Below are 23786 nucleotides of genomic sequence, written 5' to 3' on the forward strand. Positions count from 1 at the left end.
CTCTGAGCTTAATCAGGCTTAAACATGAGTGTGCCCTTCAATGGCTAGATTCTGTATGCTTGATTTTTGTTTTAGGTTCCAAAATAGTTACAGTAGGAACAATGCACTCTTACCTAAATAATTTTTGTGACATACACTATGTTTTCTGACACCAACTGGTATTGTCCCATCACATACTTATACCACAATATGTATTTTTTAAAGAAACGTGGAATGCGTGAAATACTACATGTTGTGTATATTTTCTGCTTTCTGGTGGCACATGTAAATCAGTGCAGGAGGCATTGTTAACAAAACGTTCTTTTAGTAAATAAGCCAAATAATGACTGATAAAATCAAGATTTACTTGATGTATACAGTGATTCAGTACACATTTAAAATACACACCTGAATCAATTTTCAACATTGGTCTTGAACGTTCGGTATAGATTGAAAGCAGTGCCCACTGAAGAAATTTTCCCCACTTTATATTTGTGTTATGTTTTAAGAGTGAAGTTCAAATTTTATGTGAGCAAAGAACTATCTGCATTTGTATTTAGTGTAGTAGAATGCTACATATTTCCTGCTACAGTTATACATGGTCTTTTCAGACAAGCCATTCTGTGTGTCACTTATTATTTGAGTGACCTATGTAGTGATTTAATCTCTGCCTCAATTTCCTCATCAGCAAAATGGAGATGATAATATCTACCTCACAGATACTGAACGGTTAGGGTCAGAGTTTTCTGTTATTAGAGCTAAAGGCATTTATGTTTAGAACTTGAACATTAGAAATAAAATGGTCTGTCATCCTGCAGTATGAAATGTGTTTCTGCTTCTTGAGTTGGTACGAGAAAATTCTTATTAAAACCTTCTGTTTTGTCAGGTTTGTCCTTAAAACATACGAAACAAGTATGTTTAAAATAAGTGGAATAATCTACTGATCTCTTTCTGTTGTCGATTAAATATGGTGTAAACTAAAAACCCCAACTTCGTTTTTTTCCAAATGAATAGCCAATTGATCTTTCACCTTTTGATTCATTCACCCCTATTTCACCGATTTGAAACCACATTTTTATTGTATACAGATGTACCCTTTGATGTGGCTGTTACATTTCTAGGCCCTGTATTCCTGTCCCCATTATTCTACTGGTGGTACACAGTGTGGATGGGCCAACCATAGGACACCACCCTACTGCCCCACACTGATGAATTCACTGTTCTTCACTCTCTGCTTTTTGCCGCTGTGTATAAACTCATTGTGAATTTCAGTGGTTCTAGTAACATTTTGTCATGTCACACTTTGTGCCTTATCCTGAGCACTATTCCTTTATTAAAACCAGCAAAATGGGGGCACCTGGGTGGCTCAGTGGGTTAAAGCCTCTGCCTTCGGCTCAGGTCATGATCCCAGGGTCCTGGGATCTAGCCCCACATCAGGCTCTGTGCTCCACAGGGAGCCTGCTTTCTCCTCTCTCTGCCTGCCTCTCTGCCTACTTGTGATCTGTCTGTCAAATAAATAAAATCTTAAAAAAAAAAAAATGGTTTTGGGTTACATCCATGTTTACATATGTAGCTCTGGCTACTTTTTAGCGTCTTATATTCCGTTCTATTAAAATATCTTAATTCTGTTGAAAGGCCTCTTGTTTCTAATTTTTCATGATTATGAACAATACTATTTTGGACATTGAGTATTTCATACAGAGTAGAGCTGAATCCTCAACCCACAGTGAGAAGAAGGTTTTAGTGACTGTAAATACAAACATTTGTTGATTCGATCAGTATTTATTAGTCACGTACTAAGTAGAGGGCATTGTACAGCAGTGAATAAAACAAAAGTTCTCCTCTTCCTGAGATTCAGTTCCAATGAGACATATCAGGGTTGTCAGAAAACAGAAACCATAGCAGTGATTTGAACAAAAACGATATGATAGCATTGTTAACTTGATGTACAGTTGTTAACTAGGGATCTGAAAGGGTAAAAAGGGAACACTGAGTATCATGAAGATGGCAGGAATCTGAAAGGGAAGAATAAAGGTCAAGTGTATCACTAAAGTAGCAACTGCAGGCAGCAGCTACCAGCTCTAGACTGGTCAGATGGAACGGGAGGATCCCTCAGAGCTGAAATGCAGGCCTCTGAAAGGAACCTGTTCCACTGATGTGGGGGTCCGAGCCCAGAGCAGGGGCCTCACGGGATTAGGGCCCATACTGGCCGAGGAGAGAGTGCTGGCTGCCTGGCACCGGTTTCTCTGATGGGGCATGAGGACGCCAGTATCCATGTGTTACCAAAACCACAAACTGAATTTAGCTGCTGCTCTCAGAAGACTCTATGTCTGACTGGCATGACACAGTATTGCTAAGGTGCTGATGGCTCAGGATGCTGATGGGAAGCCCACAGGAGACAAATGGGAAGAAGCATGTCCCTTTGCCCTCCTCCATCCTTGCAGCCCTCAAGCAAATATTGTTGGCCAGCATGACAGCCGGTAAAGCCTCAGTGTGGTTACAGTAGAAAAAGGCGGAGGGCCCAACCTAGTCAAGCGATTGAAATTAACATGAATAATACGTTTGGTGTCACTCAGTAGTAGTGAATTTGTGTGCCATCTAATAGGAGACAATGAGAATACAGCCAAAAGTGTCTAACCTGAGTCTAAGCAGGAGGGACCATCAAACAAACTCACAGTGAGGTGCGCTCTTTAAAGTAAGTGGCTCGTAATCTTCAAACATCTCAAGTTCATGCAAGTCAAGAAAACTGAGAAAGTGTTCCAGGTTGAAGACTGAAGAGAGATGAAATCACAACGTGTGATCCTGGATTAAATCATTCAGCTGTAAAGGAAGTGATTTGGAGAATGGGTGAAAAGTGAATGGTGTCCGAGGATTAGGTGGTAGGTGTTAGTGTTAGTTTCCTGATTTTGATGTTTGAAATGTGATTATATATGCTTGTTACTAAAGTACTTGGAGCATGTCGACAACATGCTCTCAGTAATTTGGAGAATAAAAGGTTATTTGCACTATTGTTGCAAACTGTTCCTAAGTTTAAGATTATTTTCAAAGAATAATATAGTTTGTGCTTGATAGATAATTCACCTAATCTTTGTTTCTTTAACTTCGTTAATAATGTTAAGCTATAAATTAAAATTGGTTAATTTTAGGCTTGGTTAAAAATTAAACTGGTTCTAAGAGGCTTCTCTAGAGGAAGCTCACGTATCCCGAGCAGAAGAGCCTGGACTCTGAGCTGATTACTGTGTACTTAGAACTCATATCTCTTCCATGTGTTATTCCTCACACATGGGTCTTTGGGTCACTTTTTTTAAAAAGTAAAGGGAGGGGTACCTGGGTGGCTCAGTGGGTTAAAGCCTCTGCCTTCGGCTCAGGTCATGATCCCAGGGTCCTGGGATCAAGCCCCACATCAGGCTCTCTGCTCAGCGGGGAGTCTGCTTCCCACTCTCTTTCTGCCTGCCTCTCTGCCTACTTGTGATCTCTGTCAAATAAATAAATAAAATCTTAAAAAAAAAAAAAGTAAAGGAAATTGGAGGGCATTGGCAGCTGTGACTGGTACCCATGTTTACTTATGAGTTGGTGGTCTCTGGGCTCAGGCATTTTGTTCTGGGCTGGCCAGCCATTATATTGGGAGGAAGAGGCTTTGTGAATGTCCTGTGTGGATGAAGGGAGTGGCTGGGTTATCTAAGGTAACTGTCCCTCTCTGGGCCCTCTGTATAGTGACTAAAACGTATGTTACTGAACACTTACTTTGTGTCAGGTCTTGAGCTAGAAATAGTCAAATTTAACTCATACTGAGCCAGTGAATGAATGGCTGTAGTAATGATGATGAGAATGTGAATCAGGGAGGAGAAACCACTGTCAGCAGCCTGTGGGATGTAGGAGCTAAATGTGGGAACCTCCTAGAATTCTTAAGGTGACCCAAAACTCTAGACCCATGTTGTATAATTGTACATCTTAGTTCATTCAGGCTGCTATGATGAAGCCCGTAGACTAGGTGGTTTATAAGCAACAGATATTTACTTATCCCATTTCTGGATGCTGGGAAGTCTAAGATCATGGCACTGGCAGAATTTGTGTCTGTTGAGGGCCTACTTCCTGGTTCATAGAAGCCCCTTTTGTCCCTGTGTCCTCACAAGGCAGACCTGGTAAGGGATCTCTCGGGTTTTTTTCTTTCTTTTTTTTTTAAGATTTTATTTATTTATTTGACAGCGATCATAAGTAGGCAGAGAGGCAGGCAGAGAGAGAGGAGGAAGCAGGCTCCCCGCTGAGCAGAGAGCCCAATGTGGGGTTCAATCCCAGGACCCTGGGATCATGACCTGAGCCGAAGGCAGAGGCTTTAACCCACTGAGCTACCCAGGCGCCCCTGGGGTTTCTTATTTAAGGACACTAATCCCATTCGTTGAGGGTTCTACTCTCATGACCTAATCATCCCCTAAAGGCCCCACCTCCAAATAGTAATACATTGGAATTAGTTCTGCCACAAGATTTGTTTTGGAGGGAACAGCTGAGATGGGACATAAACATTCAATCTATAGTGTTATTTCTTCATTTTATTATTTCTGTTTTACAGATAATACTGTAATGGGTTCTTTTTAAAAATTACATCTATTCCTTTCTTTTCTCTTCCCTTCCCAGCACAGGGACAGCAGTCCCATTGGAGGTCAGTGAGGTCAAGACCTTCTCTCTTGAGGTCTCTCAAGAGAGAATGTCCACACAGAGGAGCAGAGTAATACAACGGTTCCTATCACAGATACATGGGACACTGGGAGTTGGCAGCTAAGGAGAATATAGACAGAGGAAATTGCTGGCATGGTTGGAGATGGATCACATTGAGGGGAAGATGAATGTATTGAAAATAGGAGCCAAGTTTCTTCCTGTTGAAAATATTTATAAATATAGAAAGGCAGAAGACTGAACAGAACCCTGAGTTGTTGAATCAGAATTGGAGGTATTGGTAGGAACTGATCATTTTTTAAATATACATGCATTGATAGATACATTTATGGGTGTGTGTGTACATATGTGTGTAGACACATGCACATGTACATGCAGGTATACGTGTGTGTGTGTGTGTGTGTGTGTGTCGTCCTTACACAGATTTCCTAGCTCTTTATGCTGAGATTGCTTAGGAGCAACTCCATCCCAGTAGCAATGAGGCCTGGCTTCTAGAGTTTGGTTTCTAGATACTATTTTCCACTTGAAGGAAGCAGAACCCCTTGGTAGGCCTGGACTTGGAAAAGCAGATGAACCTAAAACATCTTCCTGTGAGAGAAGGCAAGGAATGGCTCAAGGAATAATGGGGGGCATAGCAAAAGTGCATAAAAGCCATCTTGAAGATGCTTCTTTTGGCCAGATATGGAACAACTTGATCATAAAAATGAATAGTAACTTTGGAATATAACCTGCATTATAAAACGGAAAGCTATGAATCCATATTGATATAGAAATAAGTGGGGAGAAGGGAAATCTCTTCCTTCTAGTAAATGTATGAGGAATAATGGAAGTGGAAAACCAGTATTTGTTAACCATCATAGTGATTGATTCAGGTGAGATTATTAATACTTAGATTGGTGAGTGGATGAGGAACGGATTATTGGCATAATCTCAGAATATATATATATATGCACAATTACCAATTTCAAAGGGCTTAATGGTGCTATAATGGCAGGGAATCCTGGCAGATACCAGAATGACAAGATGATCCAGGCTAATGACACCATGGTCATCAGCACTGTGTGGCCCCTGACATGGTACTGACTGATCCATCTTTTCTGTGGTGACTATCAAGAAAGCATGACCTAAGTCTGGTAATGAAGAAACAACAGGACAGATCCAGACTGCTGGGATCCAGGACTAGAAAGGAAAGACTTTGTTGAGACAGTTGTTGAGATTGGAATGGGGTTTGTGGATTTGACAATGGTGTTCTGTCAAGGTTGATTTTCTGACTTGCTTATTTAGTCAGTAGTTCTGTAAGAAAGTGTCTTTGTTTTAGGAGCATGCCTAGTGGGGCCTTAGGAAATGTGGTGTATGACGTTTGCAGCTCTACCTAATATACTCAGGAAGAGAATAATGCTGATAGGATAGTTGATCAGACAGATATGAAACATGCAGGGAAATGTTAACAGTTGGGGGATGTAGGAATGGGGGATATGGGATTTTTTTGCACTGTTCTTGCAACTTTCCTAAAGTTTGAAACTATTTCAGAATAAACCATTAAATAATTAGTTTCTCTGGACGCCCCCTTATACATTGGTAGTCTTCTTTGCCGTAACCATTGCTTTTAGTTCAGTGTGTAACCTTTAACATCTTCCTTTCCTGTATATTTAAAACCCACATGTATGTACATAGAAAGAATATATAATAAGAATACCATGTCTAAGATTATTTTTAGTATGCAAATTTTAAATAATACAGCAACATTCATGAAGTCGTATTTATTATTACAAATGTTGAAATAATACAATTGCTGAATTATTAATTATTAATTATTATTAATGATTAATAATTGATGATTAATAATTATTATAAAATGTTAAAACTAACTTCCCAAATGAAACCGTGCCTCTGGTTGCCATGTGGTAATGATATTTTAACTAGTAAGCCTAAATGTATTTTATAATTGTTGGTATCCTGTGAATGAGCCCCACTCTTACATGAGTGCATAGGAGGTTTTATGGGTGATTTAATGATGTGGGCTTCTTTTAAATTACAAATTAAAATTGAAAATATTTCTTAAAAATCTTTAAAAGTCATCTAAATGAAGGAAATAAGAAAACCATCATAAGGTAAACCACACATCAATGATTAGAGCATACTGCTCATATTGAGATATTAGTTAAATTTACAATGGGAAACATAGTAACTTTATAGCAGAGGACCCTGACAGACATAACTTTAACCGAGTGGTTAACATATCTTGTCATATGACATGGCAACATGATAAAATCCCTGATAGGATGCTCTGACAAGCACACATCTCTCAAGTGGTATACTTGTCCCACACATACATCATCCCAATCATGAGAAAACATCAGGCAAACATAATGGGGGACATTCTACAAAGTAACCAGTAACTATTCATCAAAGTGTCAAGGTTGTGAAAGACCAGGAGGATTGAGGAGCTATCCCTTCAGTCAAGTGACATATCCCACACAGACTGCTGGTATCACCTCCTGCAGCTCCAGCTGGTCCTCCCTTATGAACCTGGGATCATGGTCTTTGATGGCTTCTGAGAATGGCAACATCCTGCAGGTTTTGCCCACTTCTTGGGAGATAAATAACAAATTCTGATCACAGAAATGCAAGGTAAGCTCTTTTGGGGGGTTCTGTCTCTCTGATTTAGCTCAAGAGAGAGAGAGAGAGAGCTCAGGTAAGAGAGTTTTATCTTCCAGTTTGGATTCTTGTTCATTGTGATCTCTGACTGTCAAATAAATAAATAAAATTTAAAAAAAAAGAGTTGCCTGCTCTACTGACCAAGCCAGCCAAGCACCCCTCTCTTTGTCTTATTTTTAATGTGATCTTGTCTTAAATATTCTTATATAAACCAAATTCTTAATTTCAAGGTATTTTGTAATCAACCCCCTATGTAAGTTAGTACACCTCTGCATTACCAGTTTCTTTTTGTTGAGCTTCATAGCGTCTTAGCATTCCACTATATGGTCTTAATTTTATTTTACTTACACAAACTAAAAGGACATTTTGTTTCTAGTATTTGCTTTTATAAATTAAGTTTTACAGAATCCTCTTTTTATTTTTTTTAAGATTTTTATTTATTTATTTATTTATTTGACAGAAATCACAAGTAGGCAGAGAGGCAGGCAGAGAGGAGGAAGCAGGCTCCCCGCCGAGCAGAGAGCCCTATGCGGGGCTAGATCCCAGGACCCTGAGATCATGACCTGAGCCGAAGGCAGAGGCTTTAACCCACTGAGCCACCCAGGTGCCCCCAGAATCCTCTTAGTTATAGCTATGTTGTTATAGCTTAGTTGCACTATACCTAGAATCCTCTACTGTGCATTGGGATATTGGTGCTTGGACTGTGTAAACCACATTTCATACTTACCGGGCTGCCTGTTAGGCTTTTCCCTAGGAGATCCTACAGGAAGTTTGGAGGACAGGGTTACTGGAGGACCAACTTCCTTCTTCCTGTTTGCAGAATGCTTCCTTAACAGCACCCCAGCAGTGGTTCTTTACCTTGGTCACTAGTGTTACACTACAGCTTCTTTTATTGAATTATTTAAAAATTGAGATATAATTCACAAATCTTTAAATTCACTCCCTTAAGAGCAGAAAATTCAGTGGTTTCAAGTATATTCACAAAGTTGTGCAACCAACACTAGTACCTAATCCCAGCAGGTTCTCTCACTCTCCAGCTTCTTTTAGCTCTCTCACATGTAGCCATATTGATCCCTCTCTGACAGGCAGCACCAGCTGAGCAGGACACCCCTGAGAGGCGTTATCCTCCCCCTTCTGACAGGCCTGCAGGAACTGGACGGCCCCCCTCTGAAGGTCTGAATTCCAGTTCTGCTGGGTTCTTCTCTCCATATGTACGATAACATGCCCCAGGCACCTCCCCTGCTTCAGGTGTGGAATCCTCTCTTGAGGGCTAAGTTTGGATTCTTCGACTTCTTCCATCATGTTACCCTGGTATGGTAGCTGCCGTCTGCCATTATCCCTGTTACCCTGGTGTTCACTTTTGCCTTTAAAATACCTGCTTTAAGGGCGCCTGGGTGGCTCAGTGGGTTAAAGCCTCTGCCTTCGGCTCAGGTCATGATCCCAGGGTCCTGGGATCGGGCGCTCTGCTGGGGCGGGGAGCCTGCTTCCCCCTTCTCTCTCTGCCTGCCTCTCTGCCTACTTGATCTCTGTCAAAGAAATAAAATATTTAAAATAAAATAAAATACCTGCTTTATTCTGTTAAATTTCCTCTCTTGGGGTGCCTGGGTGGCTCAGTGGGTTAAGCCTCTGCCTTCGGCTTAGGTCATGATCTCAGGGTTCTGGGATCAAGTCCTGCATTGGGTTCTCTGCTTTGGCAGGGAGCCTGCTTTCCGCCCACCCCCGCCTGCTTGTGATCTCTCTCTGTCAAATAAATAAATAAAATCTTTTTAAAAAATTCCCTCTTGTCATATTTGGTTTCTGTTCCCATCTGGACTTTGACGGAGGTAAACATTCTTGTATGTACATCAGTGGAAATTAATTGCATTATTATAAAGTCATGTAGTTGTGGAATTGGAATTGCCAGATTTAAATTCCTTCAGAGGGGCGCCTGGGTGGCTCAGTGGGTTAAAGCCTCTGCCTTCGGCTCAGGTTATGATCTCAGGGTCCTGGGATTGAGCCCCGCATTGGGCTCTCTGCTGGGTGGGGAGCCTGCTTCCTCCTCTCTCTCTGCCTGCCTCTCTGCCTACTTGTGATCTCTGTCTGTCAAATGAATAAATAAATAAATCTTTAAAATTCCTTCAGAATTTGATAAAAATGAACCTCCAGCGAGTTTACATGAATTAAACCCTCAGTAAAAGTGAATAGGAATAAGTATTTTCTCAAGCACACACCGTAACTCTGTATTACTCTTTTTAAAAAATATGAGTCTTATACTTCAAAATGGAATTTTACTTATTCATGATTTCCCCAAATTGGAAGTTAAGGTCGCTTGGCTGGGGAAGAAATAAGTGAAGTGTGGTGAATTCATACCATGGAGTAGGACTTGGGAAATAAAAGCCGAAAGTGTATTGGTACACGAAACAACATCGATGAATCTTAAATGTATTGTACTAAGTAAAAGATAACAGATTCATAAGATTACACATGGTAAGATTCTATGTATGTGACTTTCCAGAAAAGGCAAACTGTAGGCATGAAGAAGAGAGATTAGCTGCCAAAGGAGAAGAGTGGTGAAAAAGTTTGATTTCAAAAGGGTAGCATGAAGGAATTTGGGGGGCTGTGATGAAACAGTTCTGTATTTTGACTGTGGTGGTGCTTACACAGAACTATGCATTTGTCAAAATTCATAAAACTACAGAGTGAATTTTTGTGTACAGAAATTTAAAAAAATTAAACCTCAATGATATCTTACATGTTTTTATTTAAGCATTTGCATTGTTTCAATTCTGATAATGGACTTTTATATACATTTTTCATTCATTTTCACTTTATATATTGTCATTCATTATATTAGTGCTTAGTTCTGTACCCCATTTTAAAATTTTCTTTCTGTTGATTTAAAGATCTCTCTTTAAATTAATACATCTTTTCTTTCAAATAGTAAAAATATAATTTCCTGGTTTGTTTTTAGCTTTTAAAAAAATAGAGCTGAGTTGTTATTTTTCTAATGTATCACATACTTAATTTAATGGTTTCTATTTTTGGTGTCACAACGTGTCACCTCTATTTTTATTAAACTTAGTGTTTTATTTTAAACTTGAATCCATGTGAATTGTACCATGTGTGATCTATGTACATAACTTTACTCCAAATTGTTAGGAAGGGATTGCTGTTTGGAATATTCCATTGTTTCCTCAGTACTTTGAAGTGCTACATGTATTATACTACATTCAAAACATACACCTAATCATGGCTTTGTTTTCAGGAAGTAGATGGCAAACTATCTTTAGTCGAGTAAAATTATGCATACTGATACTTATTAGGTATTCTTTTTTTTGAAATGTTTTCTGTTACTTTAGATTTTTCTAAATTATTCTAGATGAAGTTGAGAATGCTTTTATGCTTTTATGAAGTACACTTAAGGTATACAAAAATCAAAGAGAAAAAGATGTATATAAAAGTTTATGAGATTCATAGTGGAATGTTTTCAAAGAATATTGATTCTCTGAAAGGGTAGATCTTCATTTATTCAATAATCAATGTCGCAGAGGAAAGAATATGTTTATGTTAATGAATATATATATTTTTGGACTGTTTTATGATTTATCTACAATTTTCGTTTCTTGTTTTCATGATTTTTGATGAACTAGCTTTCTTGACCCCGCCCTCGCCCCCTGGATTTTCATTTTTTGAGAGAATCGCTGATGATCAGATACAATTTTTTAAAGCATTCTTTTATTTTTTTTTAAAGATTATATTTATTTATTTGACAGATTACAAGTAGAGAGGCAGACGGGGAGGGGAAGGGCCGCGGGGGGAGCAGGCTCCCTGTCGAGCAGAGAGCCGATGCGGGGCTGGATCTCAGGACCCTGAGACCAAGGCAGAGGCTTTAACCCACTGAGCCACCCAGGCGCCCGTAAGCATTCTTTTATTGTATTGGTGGAATCTCCTGCCTAGTACTTGAAAAAGTGAACGTTACATGCAATTTCCCTTTCCCTGACAGCTCTAAATTGCACACTTGCACAGAGAACTCAGCTGTAATCCATAAGTTGTGGGGAGTCCCTGACGGGCTCTGATTGCTTGGAGAGCTATCTCAAGAGCCCCAAACTTTCTCGTGGTCGACAGAAGATTGCACTCTGAGCCAATCTCGCACCGCGGGTACCAGGGAAAGGTAGTTCTAACTGGTAGCACAGATTGCCCGGACTGCCAGGTTCTGCGCATGCCTGTTTCTGCGCATGCCTGGTTCCGCTTTCTGCCTCGGTGCACTTCCTTCCACCGCTCCCTCCCCCCCCTTCTATTCAGGTCTCGCGTGGGAGGCGATTCCTGCACCGTTGAATGTCCGCGCTTTTCTGGGGCCAGTCCCTCCCAACGAGGAAGCGACAGGTGAGTCCGGGACAGCTGGACAAAGGCCGAGGTGTGGCGCCGCGCTGCCCGGGGGGTCGCGGGTCGCTGGTAGGGGGTCGGTGCCCAGTAGTGTGGAGGAAATCCGCGGGCCCGCCCACGGCAGGATTTGGACGTCTGCATCAAGACTAGGGGTCGAAGACCCCACGTGATCGGCCCCTGCGCGGAACGTGCGGGGCTGTTCGTGGGGCCCCGTTTTGGAGGCCGAAGGAGGAGGGCGTGTGCGCATGCACGGTGGGTATGCGGAACCCGTGGGTGGGCGGAACCCGTGGGTGGGAGACGGCGCTGCGGGGAGGACGTCTACGCGTGCGCGGTGGGTGCTTACGTGCGATGGTCGGGGAAGCGGGCCGCGCCGTTATCGCCCGGGCTGTGCGGTTACCGCCCGGGCTGTGGCTCGGGGAGACCCGTTCCCTCGGCTCTCCCCTATATTCTTCCTGGAGGCTGAGCTGCCCACTAGCCGTGCCGAACACTGCGTCCCGATGTGCGCCGTTAATCAGGCCTGACTTGCCCTGGCATTTACGAAGGGTCGTCAAGAATTCTCTGCTTTTGTCTTATTTAATGGCAAAAAAATTAAAAAAAAATAAATAAATAAATTCCCCTCTTGAAGGTTAGCGACTTGTTCAGAATCACCCTGTTAGTGGCGAAGACTAAAAGTGTCTCCTGACTCATGAGAGAGAACTGTCTGCTTTTACACGCAAGGAAAAGCAAATTACATTTAAAAGGTCCTTTTGAAAAATGGCAACAAACCTACAGAAATTGAAACCTAGACCTTTCCTTAAAGCACTGCTTTTTATAGCTTTCTGCGGAATCACTAACCAAGGGTTTAGTAACAGTAGGGAAATTGATAAACAGGTTAGTCCGGAGTATTTTTTAAACAGTTTTAGTGAAGAGTTAATGTTATTTCACTGGCTGTATTGTTTGGTCTAAACTAGTTTATTTAAAAATTTTTGTGTGTGTGAGCATCAGGGGAGGTTTAAACTGTTAAATCCTCAGGGAGCAAATATTTACATTTACCCAGTGAAAAACGTTATGTCCAGGAGCTACTACATGATAATATCAGAGTCATGTTATATAGGGGGTGTTTCAGCATCCGAAGGTCGGAGGTACTGACATTCTTCCTGTCTGTTGGATGTGTGTAGTTTTTTAGGGCAGGAGGATTCTGGAGCTGCTAGGCACACCAGAACTTCCATGGCCCCTTCCCTCTTGTAACCCAGCACATCTTCAGAGTTGTCTGCATTTATCCAAGACAGCAGAAAATGAACAAGTCCCAGGTAAGTTATTTGTTCATTCCCCACTTTTTTTTTTTTTACAGTGGACTTTGTGAGATTTGTAGGAGTCCATATGTTAAGATGTGGAAAATTAGTAATTGATAAAAATCTTACTTTAAAATATAAAGTAACAGATCAGGAGCAAGGCCAAGTTGGCTTATAGATACAGACTGATCATTATATATCTTAGAGTTTCTAAGCTGATCCACAAATACGTCTCTGCTGTTTCTGATAACCATGGAAAAAGGAAGACACTGTATTTTGGATACAGACAGACTTTTTTTTTTTTTTTAAACACAAAGACTTCTTGAAAGATATAATTTTTGGTCTTAACATAGGGACACATAGTGGATAACCTTCCAGTGACAGCCCTGAAAGGAGTGCCTAAAGCCATTCCTCACTGAGAGTAATAGGGTCCAAGAGATAGTTAAAGTAGTGAATTTATAATGGTCTTATCTGGTCCTGCTATAAAAGCTGGTATGTTCGGAGGAATGAATGCCTGCATGCCTGTTTCAAAAACTCTCCGCGAGAACTTTAGCCAGCTTGTGTATTTAAGTTGCACAGCCAATGGTTCAGAGGTAAATTCTCTTGTAAGTATGTCTGAGCTTCCCAGTCAAATTCTTCCCATAGAATTCTGTCCTGGTCTTTCCCCTCTGCTATTGGGATCTATCCAGGTAAATGTGGCCAAAGATTTAATTGTAATTGCTTTCCTTGAAGAACTGCTGCATTACTCTACTGCAGCTCCTGGGGCAAGTCTTCTTTGTCCTCTTCTGGTATCAGTCTTCTGATGGCCCTTTCGTGGAGTCTTCCTCATTGAGCCCTGTGGTTCGGTTCCAATTTTTCATCCTTTGTCTACTAGCTTTATCATCATATCAATACACAAACATTGAAAAGATAGGTAGAGAGTTGAATAATAACTGTTCATTGTTTTGCATACTTCTAGAAATGTATAAATTATCTTCATGTATATGCAATGGACATTTTCCCCCTCAACTGACCAGTAATTTGAGATCTATTCATATGTAGTTTATCCCTTTTAATGCTCTATTTTTCACACTGTACGGGTACACTATATTCTAAATACTATATTTTATTGATAGGCATTTAGGTAATTTCCACTTTTCATTAATATAAATGCTACTGTGAATATCCTTGTTCTCTCTGCATAGATGCAAGTGTATCTCCAGACTCTGGAGCAGTGCTTCTCAAAGTTAGGTTCTTTGGCCAGAAATGGCAGTATCACCTTGAAACTCGTCAGAAATGCAGATTTTTATGTATGCTCCCAGACCTTCTGGAAGAAAAATTGGGGGGGGGCGAGGCCCAGCAATCCATATTTTTAACAAGGTGTGTATATGATGCTGATACACATCAAGTTTAAGAATTACTGCTCTATAGTCCAATGATTAGTATTTTTGAGTTACAGGATATGAGCATTTCTAATTTTTCTAGGTAAACTTATTCATTAGAAGACTACTTTTCCTCTCTCCTTTCCAGATATAAAAAGTATTTTTACACTAAGGGGTGAAAAACTTTAATTTCCATTTTTCTGGTTGTTGAGTTTTTTTGACTTTCATAAATCTGGCATTTTTAAGGTCTTTCAGACTTTAAAAACTTTGAGTTTTGTGAGAATTCTTATGTATTTTAGGTGGTAATCTTTTTTTTTTTTTAAGATTTTTTTAAATTTATTTGACAGAGATCACAAGTAGGCAGAGAGGCAGGCAGGCAAAGAGGGAGGGGAAAGCAGGGGCTTGATCCCAGGACCCTGGGATCATGACCTGAGCTGAAGGCAGAGGCTTTAACCCACTGAGCCACCCAGGCGCCCCTAGGTGGTAGTCTTTCGTGATAATTTTTACCAATTTTCTTCTCTCCATATGCTTTGTTTTTTAATATAATAGTATTATTTCTGGAAATTTTACATTGTGATACAACCCTTTTGCCTCTTCTATTTTTTATTCTTGTTTTCCTGACCCTGGGGGCCTGATGACATTTTTCTGTATTCTGTCTTTTTTCTAATAAGACTTTTTTTTTTTAATATTTAGTACCTTAATCTAGAATTTTTTTTAGTATAATGTGATGACGGGATCTGATTTTATATTTGAGCATCTCTAAAAAATAAGCAAAACAATAAAAGAACTAACACAATGCATGTGAGTGGGAATTCCTGCCGTGTTTCTTCTCCATTATGCATGTTGCTGACTTTGGACTGAGGGGGGTTTGTCATGTTCACAGAGTATCCTTGGAGTCTTATTTTATTGAAAATTAGAATAATTTTTCCAAATGCTTTCTGAACATTTTATGGGAATGATGATATAATTTTTCTTTTTAGATCCGTTATATTTCCATATTTCTAAAAAACTAATCTTTATTTTTTTAAAAGAAGCCCTACTTGGTCAAAAAGTATTACTCTTTTGATGATCACTGTAATTCTGTTTGTCAGTATTTTTTTCCATAACCTTGTCTATAGTATTCTTAATCATTTAAAAAATATTTAATTTGATTTCACTCATATGTGTAATTTAAGAAACAAAAGAAATGAATATATGGGAGGAAGGAAAGGAGAGGGAAACAAGCCATAAGAGACTCTTAAGGACAGGACAAACAGGGTTGGTGGAGGGAGGTGGTGGGGATAGACTATATGGGTGATGGTATTAAAGAAGGCACTTGTGATGAGCACTGGGTGTTGTATGCAAGTGATGAATCACTGAATTCTGCTCCTGAAACCAGTATTGCACTGTATGTTAACTGACTAGAATTTAAATAAAAATTCGGAAAAATATTTAATTTGTTCCTTATTATTCCTAATGGCTTTTCTAATTTGTTTGGACTAATATTTATCACAGATACTATTTTATCCTTCATGGAGCCAGCTTTTGGTTTTACTGATTTTCACTCTGGTTTTTTTTCCCCTTTAAAAAAAAAAAAAGATTTGGGGCGCCTGGGTGGCTCAGTGGGTTAACCCTCTGCCTCCTGCTCAGGTCATGATCTCAGGGTCTTGGGATCGAGTCCCGCATCGAGCTCTCTCTTCAGCAGGGAGCCTACTTTCTCCTCTTTCTTTCTCTGCCTGCCTCTCTCCCTACTTGTGATCTCTCTGTCAAATACATCAATAAAATCTTAAAAAAAAAAAAAGATTTATTTATTTGAGAGAGTGAGCACAGGTATGCATGAGCCCAGGAAGCCGGGCACAGGGAGAGGAAGAGGGTGTCTTAAGCAGATTCCATGCTGAGCCTGGAGCCCAATGTGGGGATCAGTCTCACAACCCTGAGATCATGACCTGAGCAGAAAGGCAGAGACCGATGCTTCACTGACTCTAGCAGCCAGGCGCCCCTCTGTTATTTTTTTTTTTTTAAAGATTTTATTTATTCATTTGAGAGAGAAATCGCAAGTAGGCAGAGGGGAGGGGGGAAAGCAGGCCCCCCGTCGAGCAGAGACTCCCCCCCCCCTTGCGGGACTCAATCCCAAGACCCTGAGATCAGGACCCGAGCCGAAGGCAGAGGGTTAACCCACTGAGCCACTCAGGCGCCCCTGTAACTGTTATTTTTATTAACTTCTGCTTTTACCTTTATTCTTTCCTTCAGATATCTTTGGTTATAGGATGTTTTTTGTAACTTTTTGTTGAAGATGAGTTTATTGTAAATCTCTTTATTATGCCCATGTAAGGATATAATTTCCCTCTATTACTACTTTAGCTGCAGAATCAGTATCAAGTATCAATATGTGGTGCTTTTTTTCCTACGCAGGTTTCTGTTTCCTTTCTGATGGTTTCTTTGATCACTAACCTAAAATGTATTTCATTTTTTAATCTTATTTTTATACATAGAACAAATGTTTTAAAAAATCCACAGATTATTAAGTGTAGAGCCCAGTGAATTACCACAAATCTAATGCCCGTGTAACTAATACGTAGGTTAGAGCAAATACTGGCAGCACTTCCAAAGCCTCCCTTGTGCTCCTCTTACAATCCCTACCTGTTACTATGCTGGTCATTCATTTGTGTGCAATCAGTGGCTTCAGTGGTAGCATGAAGTAGTGAAATGATGAAGACCATCTGGCCCTCGAGACGTAAAGTATTTGCTGTCTGGCTCTTTACAAGGAAGACTTTCCAGATCCTTGGATTAGTTTATTAAATTTATTAATGTTGCTGTCATTTGTGTCCTGTTTAAAATTATTTTTTCTACTCTAAGGCCAATAGATAATCTCCTCTGTTATTATTTAAATGTATTTTTTTTTTTTGGCTTTCACATTTATGCCGTTTTAATGGACTTGGTATTTACTTTTGTTTGCTTAGAAAATTTTTTTTTAAGATTTTATTTATTTATTTGACAGACAGAGATCACAAGTAGGCAGAGAGGCAAGCAGAGAGAGATGGGGGGAAGCAGGCTCCCTGCTGAGCAGAGAGCCCAATACGGGCCTCGATCCCAGGACCCTGAGATCATGATCTGAGCCAAAGGCAGAGGCTTAACCCACTGAGCCACCCAGGCACCCTATTGAGAAATCTTTTTATCATTAGGGCATTGCATCTTTTTCAGAACAAGTATAATTTACAGAAATTATAGAAGGCAGCTTTTTATCAAATATCAATGTTTTAGCAGTGTTTTGTTTTGCCAGAATATTATTTCAGTTGTAAAAACCATCTTCAGCTGCAAAAAGTAATCAGAAACCTTAGTGGAGGGTGCTTAGGCAGTGCATCCAGTTAGGCATCTGACTCTTGTTTTCCGCTCAAGTCAGTGTTGAGGTGGTGAGATCGAGCATTGGGTTCTGTGTTTAGCACAGAGTCTGCTTGAGATTTTCTCTCCCTCTTCCTCTGCCCCTCCTGCTTGTATGCTCGCTCTCTCTAAAATAAATAAGTAAATCAAGGGGCGCCTGGGTGGCTCAGCGGGTTAAAGCCTCTGCCTTCAGCTCTGGTCATGATCTCAGGGTCCTGGGATCGAGCCCCACATCGGGCTCTCTTCTCAGCGGGGACTCTGTTTCCCCCTTTCTCTGCCTGCCTCTCTGCCTACTTGTGATCTCTGTCAAATAAATAAATAAAATCTTAAAAAAAAATAAGTAAATCTTAAAACACAAAAAACTCTTTGGATTTAACTTGGTTTTACTGATATCCTAAGAAGTCTTAAGCTAAACAGTATTTTAAGTAGGAAAACATGAATTTTTAAATAGTTTGGTTTACTATTTCTTGGTTATAAACATATATCAACTGGTTTCTTTTATAGGAAACCGGATGAGTTTATCTCATCAAGCATTACATAATCCAGGACAAGAGCTAATTACCTTCTAACTAAAGTACTCTATGTAACAATTGCAAATATCAAAGGTATTTACTGGTTAATAATTGCTACAAAATTTGAAACAAAATATGTTTACTGGATTGTTATTCAGATTGCAGCTGCTCCTTAAGGATTTCCTGTAAATAAAAGCTCCAAAGCAATTCATGTAGGGCTTAGTTTAGATCAGTACTTTTTTTCTCGTTATCACTTTTTTTCTCCCCCCTCCACGTCCTACCCCCCTGCAGTTGCACCATATTATTAAAAACACTAAGTGCCTGGGATATATGCTTCAGAAAGACAATGATTGAGTAATTTCAAATAACGTGGAGTTCTTCATGTAAAAAAGTTTTTTTTTAATTTTTAATTTTTTATTAACATAATGTATTATTAGCCCCAGGGGTACAGGTCTGTGAATCACCAGGTTTACACACTTCACAGCACTCACCATAGCACATACCTTCCCCAGTGTCCGTAACCCAAACACCTTCTCCCCAACCCCCTCACCCTGGCAACCCTCAGTTTGTTTTGTGAGATTAAGAGTCTCTTATGGTTTGTCTCCCTTCCGATCTCATAAAAAAGATGTTTTGTGGTCACAGTTACTTCAAAAAGTAATTATATCCAAATAACCTGGCATGTCATGCTTTAGCAATTAGAGAACCATGGTTTTGACACCTGGCAGTTTATAAGTTAGTCAGATGTGAAATGCTAAATGATGTGAACAGCTCTTCTCTCTTTGGAGTGCTGCAAACTTCCAGGTTGACTTTATTTTTCAGGTAACATCTTAAGCCTACTTTATAGCATACTAAGTCATAAAGGACAAATCCAAGGAAGGTAATACTTTTCCTAAGTTACAAAACTGTAGCAAATTAATACAGTACTCTTTAATACAATAAAATCCTTTGTTGTTGTTGTTGGAGTTATGTATTACTTTAGTAATAATTTTCACTCCAAAAATGTCATTTATTTTATTTTTTTTAAGATTTATTTATTTATTTGACACAGAGAGAGAGAGAGAGAGAGAGAGAGATCACAAAAGCAGTCAGAGAGAGAGGAGGAAGCAGGCTCCCCACTAAGCAGAGAGCCGATGCGGGGCTCGATCCCAGGACCCTGAAACCATGACCCGAGTCGAAGGCAGAGGCTTCAACCCACTGAGCCATCCAGGTATCCCCCAAAATGTCATTTAAGTACCAAACTAAACACTGTTATTTTAATGGTGGTTTATAACAGAGCAAGTTATTTTATACAAATCAATATCTTTTAAAACTGTAAATTTTTTCCTTTTTTTAAGATTTTACTTAGAGAGTGCGAACGAGTGTTCACACAAGCAGGGGGAGGAGGCAAAGGCAGAGGGAGAAGCAGATTCCCTGCTTAGTGGGGAACCTGATGTGGGGCTTGAACCAAGGACCCTGAGATCATGATCTGAGCCAAAGTCTGATGCCTAACCAACTGAGCCACCCAGGTGCCCCTATAATTTCTCTCTCTCTTTTTTTTTTTTTTAAAGCATTCCCTAATGCAAACTCTTTAGGTTTACTGTGGCAGGATAATTATATGTGTTTAAGTGGCTCAGCTTTGTTCTGGGGTTAGTCCAAAGCCGAGAAAAGTACTAATGCATGAAAAGCTTTACAGTTCTGCATTAAAGGAGATGTAATATGCCAATATGACTTTCCAGGTACTTTTCAGAAATTGTTAAATTTTTACATAAATACTAGAATCCTCAGGAATTAGATGGGCATTTCAAACAATACTACTTTCGGATGATCCCTTTTATTTAGAAATCTGCCACCTCTTTTTTTTTTTTAATCAAAAGTCATACAGCTTTTCTTCAGCTTATTTTAAAAAATCCCACGTAAAATATATTTTTGATTTTTAAATAACAAGTATATTGCCAGCTTGCAGAGATGTGGGGAGCGGGTGTATCTTATAACAGCTTTCATCCTCATTTCTCTTATAAACCCTGCCACTGCCATCGGTGTCTTCATGCTCCCTCTTGCCTAAGCTGCCAAGTCTTCAGTCTCAGCATTTAATTGATGTATTACCGATTCCATTGTTTCTCGGCCTTTCTTGGCATTTGAATGCTTGCCGTCAGTCCTTCAAGGTAACTGCTAAGACTGACTCCTTCCACAGTTATCACAGCTTCTTGAGTCAAAATGGTTTTTTTCTGGGTCCTGAGGGTGTGGTTTGTGTATAAACTGCAGACACCGTATTTGTAAGTGAAATATTAGTAGATTTAAGTTCCATCGTTTTCTCTGCAGGATCACATACAGAGTGTTCTTGCACAAATGTTTTAGTTCTTGCTGCAATATGAGATTTCACAATGGAAGGCAGCCCCCACTCTGTGCTGAGAAGTCTTTGGCTGTACAGCTTTCCAGAGTGATCTGTCTGTCCAGTACATCACCTCCAACCACGTTTGGGTCTTTCTGCATTTCAGCTGTAATAGTTTCCAATGGGTGGTCAAAGACGTGGTCTGAAGTCCAGATCTTCATGGTGCCAGCCACTTGCACAATGTCCCTGGTGTTCACTTTTATTCTTTCTTTTAAAGATTTATTTTATTTATCTGAGAGACAGAAAGAACACGAGTGAGAGGACGGAAGGAAGGAGAGAATCTCAAGCAGACCCACTGAGCACAGAGCCTAACATGGACCTGATCCCACAACCCCGAGATCATGACCTTAGCCGAAACCAGGAGTCGGACGCCTAACCAGCTGTGCCATCCAGGCGCCCCTTATTTCTCATTTCTTACCACATCAAGGATGTTCCATTCTATTCCTTCTTATCTAAAGTTTTTCTTGTTTTCGTGAGTGTCCATTAAATTTTATTAAATGGCTTTGAACATCTATTAAAATCATCATACGATTTATCTCCTCTATTTTCTTAGTTGGTAAATTACATTAATTTTTAAATGTAAAACAAACTAGATATTCTTGAAAGAAACTGAGCTGGGCCATAGTATTCTTTCTATATATTCCTGGCTTTAGTTTGATAGTACTTTGTCTCGGATTTTTATATTTGTGTCCCTCATGAGAAAGACCAGTAAGTGTTTTGGGGTAGAGAGGGGGGGAGGATATGTTCTTATTACGATTTAGTATTTAATATCAGGAATATGTTGAATTTATAACATGAATTCGGAGTATTTCCTCTTGCTTTCTCTACAGGATGTTTTATTTTGTTGCTATTTCTTAGGTTTTTCATTCATATGTGAGGCCATCTGTGCCTGGAGTTGCCTTCATGGGAAGATTTCTTTCTTCCTGTCTCTCTTTTGTTAAGGAAGCTCTGTTCCCAGATTGGGGCTTGAACTCACAACCTTGAGATTGAGAGTCACGTGTTCCATCAACTGAGCCAGCCAGGCACCCACATGGGAAGAGTTTAAATTATAGATGCAATTTCCTTAACAGACATGTGACATTAGATTTCCTTTCCTTTTCCTTTTCCTTTTCCTTTTTCCTTTCCTTTCCTTTCCTTTCCTTTCCTTTCCTTTCCTTTCCTTTCCCCTTCCTTCCTTCCTTCCTTTCTTTCTTTCTTTCTTTCTGCCTGTCTTTTGTACACTACATGTCCACAGTGGAGCCCAGTGCAGGGCTCAAACTCATGACCTGAGATTGAGACTTGAGCCAGGATCAAGAGTCGGACACTTGGGGCGCCTCAGTGGCTCAGTGGGTTAAGCCTCTGCCTTCGGCTCAGGTCATGATCCCAGGGTCCTGGGATCAAACCCCACATCTGGCTCTGCTCAGCAGGGAGTCTGCTCCCCACCCACCCCCGCAACCTCTGCCTGCCTCTCTGCCTACTTGTGATCTCTGTCAAATAAGTAAATAAATAAAATCTTAAAAAAAAAAGTTGGACACTCAACCAACTGAGCTACCCAGGTGACCCTAGATTTTCTTTTTTTAAAAAGTAAGTTTTGATAAATAGTTTCTTTCTTTGAAAGTAAACTTTTTCCCCACATTTTCAAATTTATTGGCCTGTAATTTCTTCACTATATTTTCATAGACCACAGGAACTGTATAGAGATGTTGTTTTCATGCCAGATATTGGAGAGTGAGCCTTTCTTCTTTATAACTTGATCAGTTTTGGCAAAGAATTGTCAAGGTACAGACTTGGTTTTGTCTTCTCTCTTTCTACTGTATGTAGATTTTTTAAATCTTTTAAAGTCTGATCTGTAACATGTCTTTGTGCATATATTAGCTGTAACTTCCTCTTTTGCTTTAAAAAAAGGTAGATACTTACTGATTCTTTAACTTTTCTAATGTATACTATTAAGGATTTGTTTTTTTCTAAACATAACTTCTTAGATGTGTCTCACAGATTTTGGTATGTTGTATTTTGATAATTCACTTAAAAATAATCTCTAATCTACGGGTACATGAGTGTTTCAGTCGGTTAAGTGTCCAACTCTTGGTCTTGGCTCAGGTAATGGTCTCGGGGTTGTAGAATTGCGCTGCGTGGAGGGCTGCATGCTCAGTGAGGAGTCTGCTTGAGATTCTCCCTCTGCCCTTCCCCACCCACTTGCAGGCACATGGGTGTGTTCTCCCTCTCAAATAATAAATAAATAAATAAATAACCTCTAATCTCTATTTAGTAATATATTTCTTAAATAAATATAACAACACATCTGTCTTAATCTGTAAACGTTGTGAAGTTTTCTAGTTAATCTTTTTCTTACTGATACATTAAACACTACAAAAAGAATGTTCTCTATATGACATCAAATCTTTGAAGTTGTGGAAATCTGCTTTGTGTCCCAGACTGGCCAATTTAAGTACAGAAGGTACGTGTGAATCTGAAAAGTGTGTGTGTGTATGTGTGTAAATATATTTTGCAGTTTGGGACTGCATTTTCTCTGAAGGTAGTTACCGTTTCATTTCTCTCTGGCTGCTTTTAAGGTTTGCCATTTATATTCAGTCTTTCTCATAGTTTTTATATCTCTTTTTGAAACTCTCAATCTGTCCATCTTTTTCCCTTTATCATTTTTAAAAAAGATTTTATTTATTTATTTGATAAAGATCACAAGTAGGCAGAGAGGCAGGCAGAGAGGGAGAAGCAGACTCCCTGCTGAGCAGAGAGCCTGATGCGGGGCTCGATCCCAGAACCCTGGGATCTGGGACCTGAGCCCAAGGCAGAGGCTTTAACCCACTGAGCCATGCAGGCGCCCCTTCCCTTTATCATTTTTTTTTAAATTGTAGTTGACACACAATGTTACATTAGTTTCAGGCATACAATATGGTGATTCAACAAGCCTTTTTCTTGATCATTTTAACCATAGTCATTAAATATGTCAGATAATTCCAATATCTGGAGCTCCCTGTGTCCTAAGCTTAAATTTTTAGAAGAAATATACTAGACCATTCATTTGGCAAATATTTTTTGAACACCTTTCATGGACTGTTTTAAGTGTTTGGAATATATACATAAACAAAATAACCTGCTTTTCTGAACCTGTTTGGAACCTGGAGTGTTCTGGATGGACATGCTGAATTGCTTTTTGCTTTTTTTTTTTTTTTTCCTGAATTACTCTTAATAGACTGTTACGAATTGAGTTTGCAAGTGTTTTATTTAGAATATATGTATCAAAATTAAA

The 23786-nt window shown here is 39.7% G+C and overlaps 1 protein-coding gene and 1 pseudogene across 1 annotated transcript in view; one reads left to right on the forward strand and one right to left on the reverse strand.

The window, feature by feature from the left end:
* Nucleotides 1-11560: 11560 nt before the first annotated feature.
* The window catches only part of LOC116882573 (zinc finger protein 33B-like), a 28112-nt gene continuing 15886 nt past the window's right edge, over nt 11561-23786 (forward strand). Inside the window, 2 exon segments of the mRNA XM_032883065.1 lie at nt 11561-11670; nt 12828-12959. Of these exon segments, the coding sequence (XP_032738956.1) occupies nt 12945-12959 (15 nt within the window). The 5' untranslated portion in view covers nt 11561-11670; nt 12828-12944.
* Nucleotides 18322-20700, reverse strand: LOC116882594 (annotated as a pseudogene).

The sequence above is a fragment of the Lontra canadensis genome, unplaced genomic scaffold (genome assembly GCF_010015895.1).
Source record: "Lontra canadensis isolate GAN:19392208 unplaced genomic scaffold, GSC_riverotter_1.0 scaffold85, whole genome shotgun sequence".
Taxonomy (NCBI): domain Eukaryota; kingdom Metazoa; phylum Chordata; class Mammalia; order Carnivora; family Mustelidae; genus Lontra; species Lontra canadensis.